Consider the following 20,119-nt stretch of genomic DNA (forward strand, 5'->3'; position numbering starts at 1 on the left):
TGAACTTGAGAAGAGTTTGCTTGATGAACACAGCTGCACCATTATTTGGGGCATATATATTTATGATTGTTATGTCTTGTTGGTGTATGGTTCCCTTGAGCAGTATGAAGTGTCCTTCTTTGTCCCTTTTGATTAACTTTGGCTTGAAATCTATTTTATTAGATATGAGTATGGACACTCCTGCTTGTTTCCGCAGTCCATATGAGTGGTATGATTTTTCCCAACCTTTCACCTTCAGTCTATGAATATCTTTTCCTATCAGATGCGTCTCCTGTAGGCAGCATATTGTTGGGTCTTGTTTTGTGATCCATTCTACTAGCCTGTGTCTCTTAATTGGTGAGTTTAAGCCATTAACATTTAGGGTTATTATTGAGATATGGTTTGTTCTTCTATCCATATTTGTTTATTGATGTTACTAACCGTGATTTGTTATCCTCTTTGACTACTTTCCCCCCTTTACTGCCCTATCTCCCATTGTTGGTTTTCAATGTTATTTTCCATTTCCTCTTCCTGTAATGTTTTGCCAAGGATTTTTTGAAGAGATGGTTTTCTAGCTGCGAATTCTTTTAACTTTTGTTTATCGTGGAAGGTTTTAATTTCATCTTCTAATCTGAAGCTTAATTTCGCCGGATACACGATTCTTGGTTGGAACCCATTTTCTTTCAGTGTTTGAAATATGTTATTCCAGGATCTTCTAGCTTTCAGAGTCTGTGTTGAGAGATCAGCTGTTATCCTGATTGGTTTACCCCTAAATGTAATCTGCTTTCTTTCTCTTGCAGCTTTTAAAATTCTCTCCTTATTCTGTATGTTGGACATTTTCATTATAATGTGTCTAGGTGTGGATCTCTTATGATTTTGCACATTCGGCGTCCTGTAGGCTTCTAGGATTTGGGAATCTGTCTCATTCTTCAAGTCTGGGAAGTTTTCTCGTATTATTTCACTGAAAAGACTTTTTATTCCTTTGGTTTGGAGCTCTGTGCCTTCCTGTATCCCAATGACTCTTAAATTTGGTCTTTTGATATTATCCCATAATTCTTGGATGTTCTGCTCATGGTTTCTTAGCAGACTTGCTGAGCTGTCTATGTTCTTTTCCAGTTGAAATACTTTGTCTTCATTGTCTGATGTTCTCTCTTCTAAGTGATCTACTCTGCTGGTAGTATTCTCAATTGAGTTTTTAAGTTGGTTTATTGTTTCCTGCATTTCTAGAATTTCTATTTGTTTGTTTTTTATTACCTCTATCTCCCTGTGAAATTGATCTTTTACTTCCTGGATTTGTTTGTCAATGTGATCTTTCATTGACTGATTTTGCTGTCTCATGTCTTCCTTGAGACTCCAGATCATCTGAAGCATATAAATCCTGATCTCTTTATCTGACATTCCATCTGTTGCAGCTATTACCTCTTCTAAAGTTGAGTTGACCTGCATTGCTTGTGGTCCTTTCTTTCCTTGTCTTTTCATACTGCTCGCGTTTCTTTCTGCTTGGTGCAACTGTTGTGTTTTTGAAATTTACCCCCTATTTATTTATGTTGCTCTTGTATATTTGGGAAGTCTCCCTTGCAGGGCGGGTATTGGCTGTGCTCCTCCTCTAATTATGGTGGTCTGTCTACCCCGCTGATGGGTCGCAGGTCTGCCCCCGCTGCGGGCACGGGTGGTGGCTTTGCTCTGCCCCCACTCCAATTGTGGTAACGTAACTACCACGCCCTGGGGTAGTTGGTCCTGATCTGGATGTGGGTGGCGGCTCTGCTGGGCCCCCACTCCAATTGGTGTGACAAGTCTACCGCGCTGGCAGACCTCTAGGCCGGTGGGTCACAGTTCTGCACAGCCCCCACTCCCAATGGGGGTACCTGACTACCTCTCCAACGGGTCGCTTAGCCCCCTCCGGACCCGGGCGGCGACCCTGCTCCACCCCCACTCCAACCAGTGTGACGCGACTGCCTCGGTGTTACGTGTCCACCACGCTGGCAAGCTACCTGGCCTGTCTTGCCAGTTGGCGGCAGGTCTGCCTGCCCTGCTTGCTCGGATGTCAGCTCTGCACAGCCTCTACTCCAAATGAGGTTACTTGGCTACCGAGCCTCGGAATCGCTGGTCCTATTCTAGGCGTGGGCGGCTGCTCTCTTCAGCCCCAGCTGCGTTTGGGGTGTCATGGTACCACGCCGGCGGGTCACTTGGCCTGCTCTGGGCGCAGGTGAAAGCTCCACTCTGCCCCTACAGCACCCCGCTGGACCCTGATTGAGAAGCAGTCACCGCCGGTTCCCTACCCTTGGGCCAAAGCAGCTTAGGTAGCCGGAACCCCGCCTCTCCGATCCTGATACACTCTCCGCTGGGAGCTGGCTCCAGGGAGCGACCCCCACTGGTTCCCCAGCCCCAGGCCAAAACTGTTCCGGGAGTCAGAACCTAGTCGCCCCAAGCTCAGCGCACTCTCCACTTGGAGCTGGCCTCCACCGGCAGTCTCCACAGTTTCCTCAGACCTGGGCCAGGTTAGCCCCGGGAACCAGAATCCAGCTGCTCAGTGCCCGGCGCATGCCTTGCCCAGCACGCGCCTCTAGGAGTATTCTCCACAAGAACCCCCGCCCCGAGCCTGAGCAAGAAATCTGTCTGCTAGACGCAGGCAAATACCAGCCTGATATCACCTGTTCCGTAGTTGAATGGGCTGAGATCAGTAGAACACGGGGATGATTACATCATCTCTCCGAAATGGCGGCTGCTGTCCTCCACTGTGGTCCAACTGGTGTCTGGAACCAAACTGGGCCGCTTCTCTCCTCTGTTTCAAAGCCGGAACTCAGCACTAAGGGCTCCGATGTACCACTGGCGGGAGCCCCCCCCCCATCCGTATTGCTGTTCCCCCGCTCTGGCACCCTGCCGCTCCCCGGCACGCGCCACAGACTCCAGCCTCCGGGCGATTGCCTGTCAGGCTATGCGACCCTCCGTGCGGGGAAATGGAGCTCTCAGAGCCGAACTTCTCACGATGGAAATGTGTCCACTAGATTCTGGATCACCTCAATTTCACTGGAACTTCCCAAAGATATCCTTCAGCCGTTTTGCATCGTCTTTCTCCCACTTAGTGACGCGGCGCCCTGGGGTGATGAACTCCCTTCGCCGCCATCTTCCTATTCTCCTTGAGTTATCTGTGCTCCACAGGAAGGAGGATCACTTTGATTCTTTCTGCTTGCCCCTCCCCCAGCGCTGGCTAGCCAGGTTTCGTTTTGGCTGCTACTGGGAGGAGGGGTTGGAGGTCAGGTGTCTCTAGTTTCCCCCTAGTCTTTATGGAGGCTCAGCTTGATACTCCCTCTCCCGGCAAGCCTAGGAGAGATTTTATGCGAATTCCCTATGTCTGGGGGGTGAGCTGATTGACACAAACCTGTTTTGATGCTGCACTCTGTGGGAGAGTTTCGGTGTATCCTTCAGCTTTCCCGGATGGTGGCCGCTGACTGCCTCAGTGGAGTGTCCGCTGTGGGGGATCTGGATTTCCATTTTTGCCAGGATTTTTTTTTTCTCTACATAGTTTTAAGTGAAAGTCTAGAATTTTTTTTTTTTTTTAAGTTCAGTGTTACACAGATGTAAGATAATATTACAAATTCAGCTTGGTTTTTTTTTCCCCCTAAAATTACATGCCATAATTATAGACTACAGTTTCTTTAATGTATTTTACATTGTGAAGATAAGTAGTTACACTGTAGCACATAAAAAAGCTATTCTGTGACTTTTTATTGAAACATACTTTAGTATTGCTTTTGTTTAAAAATCGGCGGATTCATTCTCTTGAAATAAAGTGACAGTTGTCTCTATGTAGCATAACATTTTAGTGAGAGAATTTATGCCATCCGTTAGTTTCCAGATAATTAGTCACTTACTTGTCATGTTTCCTATCTTCTGAATTTATATTTTCCTCTGATTTTAAAGATTATTTGGTGACTTCATGATTGACCTGGTTTTTGATCTGTTATTTAGTATGTTTACTTCCCCCAGCATTTTATTAGTGAAATGAAGTGGTTTTTGTTGTTGTTAATATAACACTTTAATACCCACTTTTTAAAGACTGCATGTTTTTTTTTCATTTATTTAATCTTTGTTCTGAGAGATTTATTATTATTTAGGTTTGACATCTGTAGTAATTTTGTTTTTTCCATTTCTATTAGAATAGCTTAAAAAGGGAAAGATGAAAAGTGTTAACAAGAATACCACAAACTGGAACTCTTAGATTGTTGTAGGAGTTTTATAATTACTTTGGAAAACTAGGGCTAGAATGTAGCTCAGTTGTAGAGCTCTTGCCTACCATGTACAAAGACTTGGGTTCAATCACTAGTACTACCAAAAAAGAAAAAAGAAACTATTTGGCAGTAGTTATGAACATTATACATCCTGTGACCCAAAATTCCACTCCTAGTATATTCTCAAAGAAATGAAAATGTGTTTACCAAAAGGATATGTGCTAGAATGTTTATAGCAGTATTTTTCATAAAATCCCTGAGCTAGGAACCATATAAACAACTATCATTGGTGTAATGATAAACTGGCCTCTTCACATAATGCAGTAAGGGAATGAACAACTATAAGCAGTTCTTGAAATGAGTGTCACAAATGTGTTTTGAGAGAAAGTGCGTGATTTTCTTTTGAATGCTTAAAATCTTTTGAAGTTTGAGTTGCAATTTACTGTGACTTAGAAGACCTATTAGAGAAATTCTGTTTCCTGTTGTATTGTCATTTTCATCTGTTCCATCAGTTTGAAGCTCTTTGCTAATTTTTTTCCTTTAAGCATTGCTACCTAAAATATTTGTTATTTCTATCTGAATTATAAATGCCCAGAGCATTATCTGGTTCCTCAAATATTTTCTCATTCATAAAACATTTGCAAACTGAGTAAACTCTGCAATTTATAGTCCTTTATTTGTCCTACTTTGTGATGTCACCAAAAAAAAAAAAAATAGGGAATTTAAAAACATAAATGTTACACAAAACCTGGAGATCCCAAAGGAAATTTTGGTCGATTTGACTAAATAAATATGTAGAAATTTTCTGTAGTGAAAGTTAATAATTTATATAAGTGACAGACATGGAGGAGATTGTGGCTATAACAAAATTAATAGCCACACCAGGAGGAATTCTTAAAGAGCAAAGAGAAAAAGGCACACCATCCTTTAGAAAATGACAGAACTTAACAGCTTGTTAACAGAAGAAGTACAGATAATCAGTAAATACATGAAAAGATGATTAATATTGCTAGCAATTGGGGGTATGCAGATGAAATAATGGTATTACATTATTTTTTACCTACATCAGTTTAGCAAAAGTTTTTAAGAGTTGTCAAAGATGTTGGGTGGAGGCACTTTAATGTTCAGTTGGTGGAAATAAAAATTATTACAGAATTTTGAAATGCAATTTAGCAGTTTAATTCTTTTTTATCCCATCTGACATATTCTCATGTATAGTGGATTGAACATTGGCCTGATAAGTTCTGTTCACCCAGAACTTCACAATGTAACCTTATTTGGAATAAAAATCTTTGCAGATATAATTATGGTAAAGATCTGGAAATGAGACTAGTGTCTTTACAAGAGAAAAAAAAGGGAGATGAAACCAGAGGGGGAGGCTATTTAAGACAGGTGGTTTAGAGTGATGCATCAACAGCCTAAAGAATGCCCCCAGCCACTAGTCAGAAGACATGAAACGATTTCTCCTTCAAAGCCTCCAGAAGGAAGCAACACTTGATCTTGGATTTCTGGGCTCCACAACTGTGAGAGAATAAATCTTTGTTGCTTAAATCACCAAATTTGTGAGAATTTGTTACTAACTTTGGGGAAACTAAGAAGAGTGTTTATTTGATATTTTGTTACAGTAACAAATTAGAAGCAAAATAAATGTTCATCAAAGCAGAACAGTTAGCCAGACATGGTGGTGCATTCCTATAATCCCAGCAGCTCAGGAGGCTGAAAGAGGATTGCAAGTTAAAGCCAGCCTTAGCAATTTACAGGGACCAAGACCCTATCTCAAAAAATAAAAAGGGCTAGGTATGTGGCTCAGTGATTAAGTGCCCTGGGGTTCAATCCCTGGTACAAAAAAAGGTGGGGGGGGGGACCATTAAACCATAACTCAGTGAAGAATACTGCATAATAGTAAAATAATTGAGATAGATCTGTATATGTACTGATAAAATTCTGTCCATCATATATAGTCAAATCCTAATTTAAAATATGCACAAGAGCAGGGGGTGGTGGTCAATACATGAAGGATCATGTGAGCCTAGGTGTTTAAGGCTGTCCTGGGCAATATAGACACCCTGTTTTTTTTTTTTTTTTTTTTTAAAAAAGAGAAAGATGTGTTTTTTAAAAATCTATGAGTATAAATTTGTAGGAAAACAAAAAAGTCTACGTAGAAAAATTTTGTTGATGGTAGGAAGATGGGCGCAGAGCCAGGATATAGCAAGAGAAGATACTTTAATTTTTTCTATATATTTGCATTGTTTGTGTACAGTGTCTTTTTGTATTTAAAATTTTAAGTTAGAAAAAGCCTTAGCCTGACCTCTCTTCAAAACAATGAAAATTAAACAGGTAGAAACTAAAAAATTATGTGGTTATAGACAAATACTGATTATTTTGCTAATGGCAGAAATGATGTACATTTTTAAATATTTTTATCATTTTCATAGCGCTGAAATAATCAGATTTGTTCTTTCACTCACCCAAAAGAGGAAATTAAGAAGCTAAGTAGACAGATAACTGCCTAAGACCTTTCTTAAACAGATGTTGAGATAGACTTGAATTAATATCTCAGGCTCTTGACTTGAAGTCTCAGTGCTGTTTTAGTTACTGTTTAAGCACGTAGGTCCCTAGTTGAGACTATTATGTATGACACCTTCAGACATTGTCAATATTTAATAAAAATGAACCCTGGTTTTCACTTAACTCCAGGATTATAAAGATCCTCCTAGCAACCTGGTAATAAGTGTGAGGTTAGACCATTAGAGCATCGGGCCTTCTTATCAACCACAGGAGAAAGTTTTAGGAAACACAAGGGATCAGGCTAGAAATTGTGTGTTCCCATTAGTATATCTTCACAAATAAAGATATTTTCCAGAGGAAAATAAAGATATTATCCACAGTAACACAGCTAATTAATGTCAGAAGCAAGACTGGAATGAAATTTCTATTTTCTAGTCCTTTGGTATTTTTATTAAATGCAGTAGATGCTGTTTATTTTTCTATGAGATGCGGATTTTATCATGAGAACTCGGTGTCTTATGGCTTTAAAAGAAAATAAATCTGATATCTTTCATTAGGAAATCCCATAATATATTAGTATTAAGTGATTGGAAATAATGGATAAGAAGGTTGAATATTAAAAGGTAAATGTTCAATTTTTCTAGTTATGTCTGATGGGACATCCCACAGATCCTTCACAGCCCGCATGCAATTCTAAATTCTCAATGTGCTATTTTGTTGAAGGAAATACTTTTAAGTTTTGTCACCTACCTTCTCTTTAATTGATCTGATCCTAAATTTAGTCTTTGAATATCTAGAAAATAAGATATGGAAAAATATCATTTTTTAAAATTAATTACTTTATCTGAGTCTGTCTTGCCATTCTTAAACAAGGAGTTGAGTAAGATGTGTCCTCTTACTAAGAAATCTTGGGGCTGTAGCTCAGTGGTAAAGCACTTGCCTCGCATGTGTGTGAGGCACTGGGTTCGAACCTCAGCACCACATAAAAATAAATAAAGATACTGTGTGTTCATCTACAACTAAAAAAAATTTTTTTTAACGAAATCTTATGTTTCTGGGGATGTGAAGAATTATTTATATATTCATAAAACACTAATGTCCATTTTTAAATTACATTGCCACAATCCCCACTTGAATTCTTTTTGCTTAATGCTAACTTTTAAATTAGAAATCAGAAAGTTAAGAACATGATCAAATCAGGTTTTGAATTACATTTAAACAGCACAGCCACCATTTTTAATAGTGTGGTGACATTTTAGACCAAGAGTTCCCCTTTATTGAAATACCTAAGTATAATTTGAATGTGTTTTTATTTTCTTTCTTTTTTTTTCCTTTAATTTTTATTGTTGGTTGTTCAAAACATTACATAGTTCTTGACATATCATATTTCACACTTTGATTCAAGTGGTTTATGAACTCCCATTTTTACCCCGTATACACATTGCAGCATCACATCAGTTACACATCCACTGTTTTACATATTGCTATACTAGTGTCTGTTGTATTCTGCTGCCTTTCCTATCCTCTACTATCCCCCATCCCCTCCCCTCCCATCTTCTCTCTCTACCCCATCTACTGTAATTCATTTCCCCCCTTGTTTTTTTTCCCCCTTTCCCCTCACTTCCTCTTGTATGTAATTTTGTATAACCATGAGGGTCTCCTTCCATTTCCATGCAATTTCCCTTCTCTTTACTTTTCCCTGCCACCTCTCACCCCTATTTAATGTTAATCTTCTTCTCATGCTCTTCCTCCCAACTCTGTTCTTAGTTACTCTCCTTATATCAAAGAAAACATTTGGCATTTGTTTTTTAGGGATTGGCTAGCTTCACTTAGCATAATCTGTTCTAATGCCATCCATTTCCCTGCAAATTCTATGATTTTGTCATTTTTTAATGCAGAGTAATACTCCATTGTGTATAAATGCCACATTTTTTTTATCCATTTGTCTATTGAAGGGCATCTAGGTTGGTTCCACAGTCTTGCTATTGTGAATTGTGCTGCTATGAACATCCATGTAGCAGTGTCCCTGTAGCATGCTCTTTTTAGGTCTTTAGGGAATAGACCGAGAAGGGGAATAGCTGGGTCAATAGGTGGTTCCATTCCCAGCTTTCCAAGAAATCTCCATACTGCTTTCCAAATTGGCCGCACCAATTTGCAGTCCCACCAACAATGTACAAGTGTACCCTTTTCCCCACATCCTCTCCAGCACTTATTGTTGTTTGACTTCACAATGGCTGCCAATCTTACTGGAGTGAGATGGTATCTTAGGGTGGTTTTGATTTGCATTTCTCTGACTGCTAGAGATGGTGAGCATTTTTTCATGTACTTATTGATTGATTGTATGTCCTCCTCTGAGAAGTGTCTGTTCAGGTCCTTGGCCCATTTGTTGATTGGGTTATTTGTTATCTTATTGTCTAATTTTTTGAGTTCTTTGTATACTCTGGATATTAGGGCTCTATATGAAGTGTGAGGAGTAAAAATTTGTTCCCAGGATGTAGGCTCCCTATTTACCTCTCTTATTGTTTCTTTTGCTGAGAAAAATCTTTTTAGTTTGAGTAAGTCCCATTTGTTGATTCTAGATATTAACTCTTGTGCTATGGGTGTCCTATTGGGGAATTTGGAGCCCGACCCCACAGTATGTAGGTCATAGCCAACTTTTTCTTGTATCAGATGCCGTGTCTCTGATTTGATATCAAGCTCCTTGATCCATTTTGAGTTAACTTTTGTGCATGGCGAGAGAAAGGGATTCAGTTTCATTTTGTTGCATATGGATTTCCAGTTTTCCCAGCACCATTTGTTGAAGATGCTATCCTTCCTCCATTGCATGCTTTTAGCCCCTTTATCAAATATAAGAAAGTTGTAGTTTTGTGGGTTGGTTTCTGTGTCCTCTATTCTGTACCATTGGTCCACCCGCCTGTTTTGGTACCAGTACCATGCTGTTTTTGTTACTATTGCTCTGTAGTATAGTTTGAAGTCTGGTATCGCTATACCACCTGATTCACACTTCCTGCTTAGCATTGTGTTTGCTATTCTGGGTCTTTTATTTTTCCATATGAATTTCATGATTGCTTTCTCTATTTTTACAAGAAATGCTGTTGGGATTTTGATTGGCATTGCATTAAACCTATAGAGAACTTTTGGTAATATCGCCATTTTGATGATGTTAGTTCTGCCTATCCATGAACAGGGTATATTTTTCCATCTTCTAAGATCTTCTTCAATTTCTCTCTTTAGGGTTCTGTAGTTTTCATTGTATAAGTCTTTCACCTCTTTTGTTAGGTTGATTCCCAAGTATTTTATTATTTTTGAGGATATTGTGAATGGAGTGGTTGTCCTCATTTCCATTTCAGAGGATTTGTCACTGATATACAGAAATGCCTTTGATTTATGCATGTTGATTTTATATCCTGCCACTTTGCTGAATTCATTTATTAGCTCTAATAGTTTCTTTGTAGACCCTTTTGGGTCTGCAAGGTATAGAATCATGTCACCTGCAAATAGTGATAATTTAAGTTCTTCTTTTCCTATTTTTATGCCTTTAATTTCTTTCGTCTGTCTAATTGCTCTGGCCAGTGTTTGGAGAACTATGTTGAACAGAAGTGGTGAGAGAGGGCATCCCTGTCTTGTTCCAGATTTTAGAGGGAATGCCTTCAATTTTTCTCCATTCAGAATGATGCTAGCCTGAGGCTTAGCATAGATTGCTTTTACAATGTTGAGGTATGTTCCTGTTATCCCTAGTTTTTCTAGAGTTTTGAACATAAAGGGATGCTGTACTTTGTCGAATGCTTCTTTCTGCATCTATCAAGATGATCATATGGTTCTTATCTTTAAGTCTATTGATGTGGTGAATAACATTTATTGATTTCCGTATATTGAACCAGCCTTGCATCCCAGGGATGAATCCTACTTGATCATGGTGCACAATTTTTTTGATATGTTTTTGTATCCGATTCACCAGAATTTTATTGAGGATTTTTGCATCTAGGTTCATTAGAGATATAGGTCTGTAGTTTTCTTTCTTTGAAGTGTCTTTGTCTGGTTTCGGAATCAGGGTGATGTTGGCCTCGTAGAGTGAATTTGGAAGTTCTCCCTCTTTTTCTATTTCCTGAAATAGCTTGAAAAGTATTGGTATTAGTTCCTCTTTAAAGGTTTTGTAAAACTCTGCTGTATACCCATCCAGTCCTGGGCTTTTCTTAGTTGGTAATCTTTTGATGGTTTCTTCTATTTCCTCAATTGATATTGGTCTGTTTAGGTTGTCTATATCCTCCTGACTCAATCTGGGCAGATCATATGACTTAAGAAATTTATCGATGCCTTCACTATCTTCTATTTTATTGGAGTATAAGGATTCAAAATAATTTCTGATTATCTTCTGTATTTCTGAAGTGTCTGTTGTGATATTGCCTTTTTCATCCCGTATGCTAGTAATTTGAGTTCTCTCTCTTCTTCTCTTCGTTAGCATGGCTAAGGGTCTGTCGATCTTATTTATTTTTTCAAAGAACCAACTTTTAGTTTTATCAATTTTTTCAATTGTTTCTTTTGTTTCAATTTCATTAATTTCAGCTCTGATTTTAATTATTTCTTGCCTTCTACTTCTTTTGCTGTTGTTTTGTTCTTCTTTTTCTAGGATTTTGAGATGAAGTATGAGATCATTTATTTGTTGGTTTTTTTTTCTTTTTTAAGGAATGAACTCCAAGCAATGAATTTTCCTCTTAGAACTGCTTTCAATGTGTCCCATAGATTCTGATGTTGTGTCTGTGTTTTCATTTAACTCTAAGAATTTTTTAATTTCCTTCTTGATGTCTTCTATAACCCATTGATCATTCAGTAACCTATTGTTCATTCTCCAAGTGATGCATGATTTTTCCTTCCTTCTTTTATCATTGATTTTCAGTTTCATTGCATTATGATCAGATAAGATGCATGGTATTGTCTCTACTCCTTTATATTGTCTAAGAGTTGCCCTGTGACATAATATATGATCTATTTTTGAGAAGGATCCATGTGCTGCTGAGAAAAAAGTGTAACTGCTTGATGTTGGGTGGTATATTCTATATATTTCAATTAAGTCTAGGTTATTAATTGTGTTATTGAGTTCTATAGTTTCCTTATTCAACTTTTGTTTGGAAGATCTGTCCAGTGGTGAGAGAGGTGTGTTGAAGTCTCCCATGATTATTGTATGGTGGTCTATTAGTCTCTTGAACTTGAGAAGAGTTTGTTTGATGAACATAGCTGCACCATTGTTTGGGGAATATATATTTATGATTGTTATATCTTGTTGGTGTATGGTTCCCTTGAGCAGTATGTAGTATCCCTCTTTATCCTTTTTGATTAACTTTGGCTTGAAATCTATTTTATTTGATATGAGTATGGACACTCCTGCTTGTTTCCGAAGTCCATATGAGTGATATGATTTTTCCCAACCTTTTACCTTCAGTCTATGTACATCTTTTCCTATCAAATGCGTCTCCTGTAGGCAGCATATTGTTGGGTCATGTTTTGTGATCCATTCTACTAGTCTGTGTCTCTTAATTGGTGAGTTTAAGCCGTTAACATTTAGGGTTATTAGTGAGATATGGGATGTTCTTCCAGCCATAGTTGTTTATTTATGATACTGAGCATGGTTTGTTTTTCTCTTTGATTATTTTCCCCCCTTTACTGTCCTACCTCCTACTGTTGGTTTTCATTGTTATTTTCCATTTCCTCTTCCTGTAGTGTTTTGCTGAGGATTTTTTGGAGAGATGTTTTTCTAGCTGCAAATTCTTTTAACTTTTGTTTATCATGGAAGGTTTTAATTTCATCTTCCATCCTGAAGCTTAATTTTGCTGGATACACAATTCTTGGTTGGAACCCATTTTCTTTCAGTGTTTGAAATATGTTATTCCAGGATCTTCTAGCTTTCAAAGTCTGTGTTGAGAGATTAGCTGTTATCCTGATTGGTTTACCCCTAAATGTAATCTGCTTCCTTTCTCTTGTAGCTTTTAAAATTCTCTCCTTATTCTGTATGTTGGGCATGTTCATTATAATGTGTCTAGGTGTGGATCTCTTATGATTTTGCACATTCGGCGTCCTGTAGGCTTCTAGGATTTGGGATTCTGTCTTGTTCTTCAAGTCTGGGAAGTTTTCTTGTATTATTTCATTGAATAGATTGCTCATTCCTTTGGTTTGGACGTCTATACATTTCTGTATCCCAATGACTCTTAAGTTTGGTCTCTTTATGTTATCCCATATTTCTTGGATGTTCTGCTCATGGTTTCTTAACAGTCTTGCTGAGGTATGTTCCTGTTATCCCTAGTTTTTCTAGAGTTTTGAACATAAAGGGATGCTGTACTTTGTCGAATGCTTTTTCTGCATCTATCAAGATGATCATATGGTTCTTATCTTTAAGTCTATTGATGTGGTGAATAACATTTATTGATTTCCGTATATTGAACCAACCTTGCATCCCAGGGATGAATCCTACTTGATCATGGTGTATAATTTTTTTGATATGTATTTGAATCCGATTCGCCAGAATTTTATTGAGGATTTTTGCGTCAAGGTTCATTAGAGATATTGGTCTGTAGTTTTCTTTCTTTGAAGTGTCTTTGTCTGGTTTCGGAATCAGGGTGATGTTGGCTTCGTAGAATGAATTTGGAAGTTCTCCCTCTTTTTCTATTTCCTGGAATAGCTTGAAAAGTATTGGTATTAGTTCCTCTTTAAAGGTTTTGTAAAACTCTGCTGTATACCCATCCGGTCCTGGGCTTTTCTTAGTTGGTAGTCTTTTGATGGTTTCTTCTATTTCCTCAATTGATATTGGTCTGTTTAGGTTGTCTATATCCTCCTGACTCAATCTGGGCAGATCATATGAGTTAAGAAATTTATCGATGCCTTCACTATCTTCTATTTTATTGAAGTATAGGGATTCAAAATAATTTCTGATTATCTTCTGTATTTCTGAAGTGTCTGTTGTGATATTGCCTTTTTCATCCCGTATGCTAGTAATTTGAGTGCTCTCTCTTCTTCTCTTCGTTAGCATGGCTAAGGGTCTGTCAATTTTATTTATTTTTTCAAAGAACCAACTTTTAGTTTTATCAATTTTTTCAATTGTTTCTTTTGTTTCAATTTCATTAATTTCAGCTCTGATTTTAATTATTTCTTGCCTTCTACTTCTTTTGCTGTTGTTTTGCTCTTCTTTTTCTAGGATTTTGAGATGAAGTATGAGATCATTTATTTGTTGGTTTTTTCTTTTTTTAAGGAATGAACTCCAAGCAATGAATTTTCCTCTTAGAACTGCTTTCAATGTGTCCCATAGATTCCGATATGTTGTGTCTGTGTTTTCATTTATCTCTAAGAATTTTTTAATTTCCTCCTTGATGTCTTCTATAACCCATTGATCATTCAGTAACCTATTGTTCATTCTCCAAGTGATGCATGATTTTTCCTTCCTTCTTTTATCATTGATTTTCAGTTTCATTGCATTATGATCAGATAAGATGCATGGTATTATCTCTACTCCTTTATATTGTCTAAGAGTTGCCCTATGACATAATATGTGGTCTATTTTTGAGAAGGATCCATGTGCTGCTGAGAAAAAAGTGTAACTGCTTGATGTTGGGGGGTATATTCTATGTATGTCAATTAAGTCTAGGTTATTAATTGTGTTATTGAGTTCTATAGTTTCCTTATTCAACTTTTGTTTGGAAGATCTGTCCAATGGTGAGAGAGGTGTGTTGAAGTCTCCCATGATTATTGTATGGTGGTCTATTAGACTCTTGAACTTGAGAAGAGTTTGTTTGATGAACATAGCTGCACCATTGTTTGGGGCATATATATTTATGATTGTTATGTCTTGAGCAGTATGTAGTGTCCCTCTTTATCCCTTTTGATTAACTTTGGCTTGAAATCTATTTTATTTGATATGAGTATGGACACTCCTGCTTGTTTCCGAAGTCCATATAAGTGATTATTTTATCTTTCATAGAACAGTTGTGAGAGGGTAAATACACTACTTCTTAAGAAAAGTAACTCCTTTGATTGAAATAAATCTTGTTTAACTCTCATTAAATTCTTATTCTATAAGTGTATAACCATTTTCTTTTTTTTAAGAATATCTACATGTACTACCTTATAATGCATGATATACAGTGGAGGTTATCATTTAAAACTCTTAAGTTTTAAAGTGAGATATGACATCAAGCAGGAGTCGGCTTAATAATTGTCCTTCATGTGCAGACTTGATAGCTAAAATCTTATTCTTCAATAATACACCCCTCTACTTATTTACACAGAAGCACACATACTCATGTGCATCCATGCATTAATTCTCAATTTTGTTGCTTCTTCCATTTACTCAATTTTCTCTTTTCTTAAATCACTTGGATTATTTTATTTTATTTTATTTATTGCACCAGGGATTGAACCCGGGACACTTAATCACCGAGCCACATCCTCAACCCTTTTTATTTATTTATTTATTTTCGAGATGAGGTCTCCCTAAGTTGCTTAGGACCTCAGTAAGTTGCTGAGGCTGGCTTTGAATTTATGATCCTCCTGCCTCAGCTTCTGGAGCCACTGGGATTACAGGTATATGCCACTGTATATTACAAGTGTCTGGCAAGTCACTTAATGATGGATGCCACGAGAACAACTTCCATGTTGCATGAACTAGTTAATAAAGACTGGAAAGTAGAGAATGCATTCATTAAATCAGTGGTTATTGATTGTTTCTTAAAATATGATTCTCCAGGCCCCACATTCGTAAATAGAACCCAAAAATCTATTTTTTTTTTCAAAGTCTATCATTGATTCTGGTGGGGAAATAAATCCAACAGAAAAGATCTTTGTTTTGCTGCTGTTGAGTAGGAACACTAGATGGTGCTATTAATAACCTCCAAAGAAGTTTAAACTTAATCTGAAGTATGCATTCATTTAAAAATTAGAATGAATTGCTTTTATACCTTACTCAATATCATGAAAAGGTAAGATTACTAGAATTATTGCTAGCCCAGTAGCCAACAGAGATTGACAGGAATCAGGAGTGCCTAATGATATTGAAGTAGCAAAAATGTTACCTCTTGGGCTGGGACTGGGGCTCAGTGGTAGTGCACTTGCCTGGCATGTGTGAGGCACTAGGTTCAATTCTCAGCACCACATATAAATAAATAAAATAAAGGTCTATCAACAACATATATATATATTATAATTAATGTGACCTCTTAATGAGCACCATTACAAAAATATTTAATTAGAATTAATTAGGAGTAATCAATATTTTTCATGGGTTCTTAGGTATTTAGTCAAATTCCCTAAGTGTTAAGATCTCTTTTTGTTGCTGTTATTTATACTGAAATAAACAATTTCATTTTTCTAGCATTGTAGTCCAAAGACAGTTTAGAAGAAGGCAAGAAATATACATTTTTCCCATATACCATGACTGGTGCTTAAGATTATAAATACTTTTTTCATAGTGTTAGTGTGTACTCTCGTTTTTTGAAAAGAAAAGGCATTTTTACTTTCAAGATATTTTCCTTGATAAATTGTGATAAAAGATGTTAATTCCCACTGGCTCAGAAGGCTGAGACCGGAGGATTGGGAGTTCAAAGCCAGCCTCAGCAAAGTGAGGCACTAAGCAACTCAGTGAGACCCTGTCTCTAAATAAATTACAAAATAGGGCTGGGGATGTGACTCAGTGGTCGAGTGTCCCTGAGTTCAATCCCTGGCACTCTCGCGCGCGCGCACACACACACACACACACACACACAAGCTGTTACTTCTTCCTGTTTTAGTTTTGATAAAATATAATTGATATTAAATGGTTGCTGTTTATTAAGCCTTGGTCACTGCTGAAGTACAATCTAAGCATGTTCTTTTAACCCTTCCAAGAACCTTGCAAGAGTTATATTTGCAATGTTCCTAGCTCAAAATGGAAGAAACTAACTCAAAGAGGTTGTTCTACATGCCTATAGAACATAGTGCTAGGAAAAACAAGATTCTGAGTTTGATTCCAAGGGTCCACACCATAGTCTCTTACCCTTATGATGGCATTTTGAGCATTACCATTTCTGCTTTTCACAAATGTTATTAGTGTAAGCAAGCTCTAATTCAGAAATGAGCAAGCAAATGCCATTATTTATTTACATCTAAAGAAGTGATATTTTACTCAGAAATATTTTATTGAACTCTTATTGTATGTCTGCTTCTAAAGTACCTTGCAGAATTGTCAAAATCAGAAGGGAAATCAATATAAGCTTGCTAATGAGAGCATAAACTCATACCCAAAAGATGGAATTAGAGATTTCTTCCATCAAAAGTAGAAATGGGATCAGATTTTTATGGAGAAGTTTGAACAGGTTGGTAGCTTGAAAGAAGAATCTTTAGAAAGGCAATCCTAAGTGGCATGGGGTAGGGGGACTGATTTTATATCGTATAGGAAAATACACTTTTTGACACTGCCCCTCATTCAACTTGAGAGTGATTAAAACAGAAGTATAAAGGGACTCAACCTGGGAGCTGTGTTAGACTACATTCTAAAGATACCAACCCCACAGGATTCTTTTTCCCCGGTTATTCAGTCAAACACTAATCTAGGAACTGCTGTGAAGGAACTTCGCAGATGGGAATTAAGGTAATACTAATTAGCTGACCTTGAAATGTCAGATTATTCATGGATGATGAATATATACAGATAGGCTCAGTATAATCCCATGAGCACCTGAGGAGTCAGTCATAGAAAATGTAGTGAAAGGGAGAAGAGAAAGTCTAACCATGGAAAGGATTTGAGTTTTATTGCTGACTCTGGTAAGGACTCATTTGCAAGAAATGGGAAGAGGGTCTCTAGGCACTACAGGGGGTCCCTAGCCCATAGCCAGAGACCTTCCACATCTGCTAGGAACTTTCTTCTGCTAACAACCTGAATGAGCTTGAAGGCAGATTGTTCCTACAGAGCCTCCAGTAAGTAATTTAGCCCTGCCAACACTTTGATTTTAACCTGGTGAAACCTATGTTGGACTTCTACCCTTCCAGAACTGTGAGATAGTAAGTGCCTACAGTTGCTGAGTTTGCGCTGATTATGGAAACAGTGAATAATACAGAGGACAAAATACACCCTTGTTCATATCACCCTATGCAGTTAAATTGTGTTGTTTATTCCCTTCCAGGCTTTGTTGAAAAATTTATCATTTGCTACATTATAAAAATAATAATGCAGACAGTTTTGTATCCTGCTTTTTCTCTTACTTTGATCATAGACATTTCTCCATGTTGCTGTATAGTTTTATTAATAATTGTTTTTAATAGGAACATAATGTTCCTTTTAGTAGATAACAGCATGATAGACTTGATATGTTGGACTTTTATGTCATTTTTAGATTATCACCATTATTACACTACAGCAAGCATTTCTTTGCTTATGATCTTATATTTGAAGTAGGTTCTCAGATATAAATCATGACTTGGTCAGAGTGTATAGTTGTTTTTTAAGACTTAGTTACACACTGGCAAGTCTTATGGCTTACCAGTTTAAGTCATCAGCAAAATAAGAGAACCATGTTTACTAAAGTCATTATCACTATAAATATCTTATATAAATAAAAAGACTAATGGGGAAGATAGTTGATGTAGAGTTTTAAATTTAGTGGTTCCTAATTTGTCCAAAGAATTTATAAGTGACTAGAAAGCTGGATCAAGTACAGTACCTGATTTGAAGAAGCAGTAGAATGAAAAACAGTTATTCTGAATTAGTCAGGTACTAGTTATAAGAGATATGAAAGCAGTTTCTCGCATCAGAGCTTATTTTAAAATCAGTTTGTTTTTTTATTATTAGTTCTTAATTATCTGCTGATACATTTTGTCAGAATTATTTTCTAATAGCTGTCAAAACCATAATTATTATGGATGCAATTGTTTTGTTAAATTCCCAACTTATATTCCATTGATATCTTGAAAAATAAAAATGTTTAGTCAGGAAAAAAATTGTAAATAACTATACCTTGAATGAGTAGAGACTTAAGTGTTAACTTATAGTATTTTATATGCTTCAAAGCCATAACTTAGAACAGTGGCCTAATACTAAAATACATAGTACATATTTTTCCTCTGTGGCTCTAAAGCAGTTTGTACCTTTAGCTTACTCTTATGTAAATAAGCAGTTAAAGTAAAAGACACTGAGCTGGATGTAGTGGCTCATTACAAGTGGATCACAATTTGAGGCTAGCCTCAGCAACTTACTGAGGCCCTGAGCAACTTAGTGAGGTCCTGTCTCAAAATAAAAAAAGGACTGGGGCTATTGCTCAGTGGTAAAATGCCCCTGAACTCAATTCCCAGTCCTGCCTGCAAAAAAAAAGGCAATTCAACATAGAAAAAGTAAAAGACACCGAGTACGAAGTTAGGATTCTAGACCTGTTGTGTTGATCTTGAATATGTCTTAACCTTTGGTCTTCTGTTTTCTTTTTCTATATATAGTGGGATTGAATATGTTGAGAAAATGAAAAATGGTCATACAGAAGTATGAAAGTATTTTGTATGCAGTGAGATAGGCTATACATAAATGGTACATACAAGGAAATCACTATTTTGTCTCTAAGTGGTATTTAATAGAATGTCCTCAATGCATTCCCATAAAGCACCTAGAAGGGACAAGGCATATGGTAAACATTTAATGTTAGCTAGCATGAAAATGGAGACAGTGACAAAGATTGGTATTAAAACAGTCTTTTACTAAAAGATTGTATAATTAAACTGCTTTAGATTCTACCAAAATAAAGTGTATTTAAAATATGTTTTATTTTCTAGGATCAAATCTAAATCGCTGTGGTTTCCGAGGCTCTTCATACCTGGGTATTCCGTTCAATCCATCAAAGGTTAGTTCTCTTTGGGTCAGAAGATAGGAGAAGGGATGTAGGAAGATTTTAGTGAGAAAGAAGACTAAGAAATTATTCAGAAAGAACCAGGCTTCCAGGTTTTAATCAGGCTAAATGCTATTTAATAATGTATATTATAAACTGAAACCTCTTAAAGGAAAACAGTATTCCCCTTCCTGTAAGAATTACATAAACACAGAAATGTCTTTTTTAAAAAAAAAAAAAAAAAGCCTCTCTTATTATTGTGAGTAATTTGTGACTGCTTGGATTTAAAGTTTATTAAACACTATACCGACTTATTCTGTGTGGAAACCATAGAAAGTTGTTATACAAGAAAGTCATCTAATTAAGTCATGGTGTTAATTTTCTAGTATTTGAAGCAGTACTAACAAACAAAAAGGAGACTATGGGAAAGTGAATTAAGAATATACTTTCATTCTACCAAAACATAAACCTTTTTTCCTCATCTCCTGCTTTTTTTGGGTCCTGGGGATCAAGCCCAGAGTCTGAAACTTGAAAGGCAAGCTCTCTATAAATGATTTATACCACCACCCTCCACCCAGA

At 37.0% G+C, this 20,119-nt stretch overlaps 1 protein-coding gene across 3 annotated transcripts in view; it reads left to right on the forward strand.

Moving 5' to 3' along the window:
- Pggt1b (protein geranylgeranyltransferase type I subunit beta) overlaps window positions 1–20,119 on the forward strand; it is a 61,844-nt gene that overhangs the window by 13,730 nt on the left and 27,995 nt on the right. For all 3 annotated transcript variants that reach the window (XM_077801276.1, XM_077801279.1, XM_077801280.1), the window contains one exon: window positions 19,488–19,555. In XM_077801276.1, the coding sequence (XP_077657402.1) occupies window positions 19,488–19,555 (68 nt within the window). The remainder of the gene's footprint in view (window positions 1–19,487; window positions 19,556–20,119) is intronic.

Source organism: Urocitellus parryii, chromosome 1 (assembly GCF_045843805.1).
Source record: "Urocitellus parryii isolate mUroPar1 chromosome 1, mUroPar1.hap1, whole genome shotgun sequence".
NCBI classification, from domain to species: Eukaryota; Metazoa; Chordata; class Mammalia; order Rodentia; family Sciuridae; genus Urocitellus; species Urocitellus parryii.